The following is a 2,564-nucleotide window of genomic DNA, read 5'->3' on the forward strand; positions in this document are numbered from 1 at the left end:
CTCAGCCTGACATACTTCCAAGGTCGATACAATGAGTACTAGCTAACTGGGAACATGTCATGATGATGTCATCAGTACCGTAACAATGACGTCATAATTGGGCAAGTACAACGCTTGATTCGATCAGTATGAATTTTTTTCTCTGCAATTCTTGGACCGATTGACACGAAAGTTTCACCATAGGAGCGCCTCCTCCTGGAGAATATTTTAATGATAATTATGACGTCATAGTTCAGCGGTAAAGGCGCCATCTTGCAAAAACCAAAAAATTTGCCCCTCTATATCTCCGACCCCGCTCCATGGAAAAAATTGAAACATGGCTCATTGTCAAGTACTCCCCATGGGGAATAAGATATGTTAACGATGACGTCATTGGTGCCTTCATTATGACGTCATAAATTGACAGGTACAACGCTTCGTCTGATCATTTTGAAATTTATTGAGCGTGATCTACACGACAATTATATTAGAGAATATGAATTTATGTCACGTGGTCTGGCAGCCATATTGGATCAAAAAAAAAAAAAGACCTTCAAAAACAAAAGTTCACTCACCAAGTTGACTGCGCAGGGTCAGTATTCTGTGAATACCATCTACAGTAGTTATGTCTGTTTTTGAGATCAAATAAAAAGGTTATCAATTTTAGTGGTTTTTTTTTAATGCGATTGATCTTACCTTGCTAAGCAAACCAGAAATGACAATGACCCAGATAATTGGTGGATGAAACTTTATGGGATTTGGAACATCCAAATTTGAGCAAAAATGTATTCAAGGCAGGTATTCACGTTTACATTTTGAATTTGAACACCCTCCAGAAGCAAAGGTATATGTCAAAACGTTATTCTAATTATAACAGGTAAATGTATTGTCAGAGTAAAATAATGTTAGCGTGTAAGTTGTCACGGTCAGATGGGGCCAGTGTCCAATGTCCATGCTTCACTCCGATGTGCAGATTAGCAGTTCCACCTGTTGTAAAGAGGGGCCGGGAAAGGAGGAGAAGTCGATGAAAAATGTTTTGTCCGTCGTTTGTGATTACCATTGTATAACACTTGTTCAAATAATGTTTTGCTTACTTTATGAACAATTTGATTGTTGCCTCCGATTTTATTAACGCGTGAGCAGGGATGGGTAAGTCGACTCACCAATCATCCCCGCAAAGAGGTTCGACCGTCTCTGTCATGATGGGCTCTTCAGTAACTATGTCTCCGTAGGCTCCCCAATCGATTTCCTCTCCATCATGTGAATTCCAGTCCAGACCTTCTAGTCCTTCATCAAATGCAGCGTTGTCTGAAGGCTTCTTTTTCTCTGGCTTGGCTTGCTTTGATACTGTATAGAAAAACATCGGTGGTGTTGCGTTTCGCAAAGTGTGACGTCGACAGGTTATTATGATCCTTTAAACACATTTGATGCATCTTATTTTTCCTACTGTATTTGCTCTTCAAGGCATTTAAACGTTTTCAGCAAATGTGGTTGTCTAAGATGATCTGAGAAACAAGATGATTATCTTACCAGGTTGTTTGCCGATTTTAGCGAGGTCAGACCAATCAAATTCGGCTGCAGCCCATGGCAGCAAACATATCAGCAAAAGAAGCAGCTTCGCAGCTTGAGAAGAGGATGGATGCATCTGTGGATCAATTGTAACAAATCAATGTTGAATCACAGCTGCCACCTTTGCATTCATGACTCCGATTTGCAGGTGTTTTGGTAATGAAGTAGGCAAAGAGAGAGAGGGGAGCAAGGATGAGTAAAAAGCCATTTGAGAAACAAAATGCACCTGGTGATGCAAAACGAGATGACTATGCTGCTTGTTAATGGGTTCGCCATTGGTTTCATGAAATTTCAGTCTTAATCGAGAATTCTAGTGGTGGTCTGCATCATGGACAAGTAAGACATCGGAGATATATGTACAGTCACGTGAAAAAGTAAGTACACCCCATGTAAAGTTTTGACTTTTTCAACATATTTCAGCACACAGCTATTTGATCTTCATTTCAACAATATTGATAGATAAAGGTGATATAATATAACAAATATCATGAAACATTTACATTTTGTAGTCCCTGGTGTTGGGCTAGCAGCTAGGGTGCCAGCTTAGGATCCTAGGATCCTGGGTTCGAATCTCGGTCGATCGCCGAATTAATGCCAGGGGGGTTGACTCAGCCTGTCATCCTTCCGAGGTCGGCTAATTGAGTACCAGTTCACTGGTAATTCCCTGTTTGTCGTTGAAGGCGGCAAAAAGGGTTGGCGTCAGGAAGGGCATCCGGCCGTAAAACATTGCTTCAAAAAGGGGACCAAAAAACAACAACTACCACGGTCCCCGAAAAGGCCAACCCCCGCTTTGCGGGGAAAAATGGCCTCTAAACGGTGGTTTTTTTTTTTTTAGTCCATTGTATAATTTAAACAAACATAAATGCAAATTTCGCATGTGGAAAAAGTAAGTACACCCCTACATTTATCACTACTTCAAATACCTAAAATTAGAATCAGGTGCACCAGCTCAGGTGCAAATGATTAGAACATCGTTAGAGAGGATCTTGGAGGAACCTGTCTTATTTAAACCTCAG

At 40.7% G+C, this 2,564-nt stretch overlaps 1 protein-coding gene across 1 annotated transcript in view; it reads right to left on the reverse strand.

The window, feature by feature from the left end:
- Positions 1 to 712: 712 nt before the first annotated feature.
- Positions 713 to 2,564, reverse strand: part of LOC144891509 (uncharacterized) — a 7,424-nt gene continuing 5,572 nt past the window's right edge. The window contains exons 2-4 of the mRNA XM_078775129.1: positions 1,510 to 1,624; positions 1,143 to 1,326; positions 713 to 966 (exon numbers count right to left, since the gene is read on the reverse strand). Of these exons, the coding sequence (XP_078631255.1) occupies positions 954 to 966; positions 1,143 to 1,326; positions 1,510 to 1,624 (312 nt within the window). The 3' untranslated portion in view covers positions 713 to 953. The remainder of the gene's footprint in view (positions 967 to 1,142; positions 1,327 to 1,509; positions 1,625 to 2,564) is intronic.

The sequence above is a fragment of the Myxine glutinosa genome, chromosome 4 (assembly GCF_964187855.1).
Source record: "Myxine glutinosa chromosome 4, kmMyxGlut1.1, whole genome shotgun sequence".
Lineage (NCBI taxonomy): Eukaryota > Metazoa > Chordata > Myxini > Myxiniformes > Myxinidae > Myxine > Myxine glutinosa.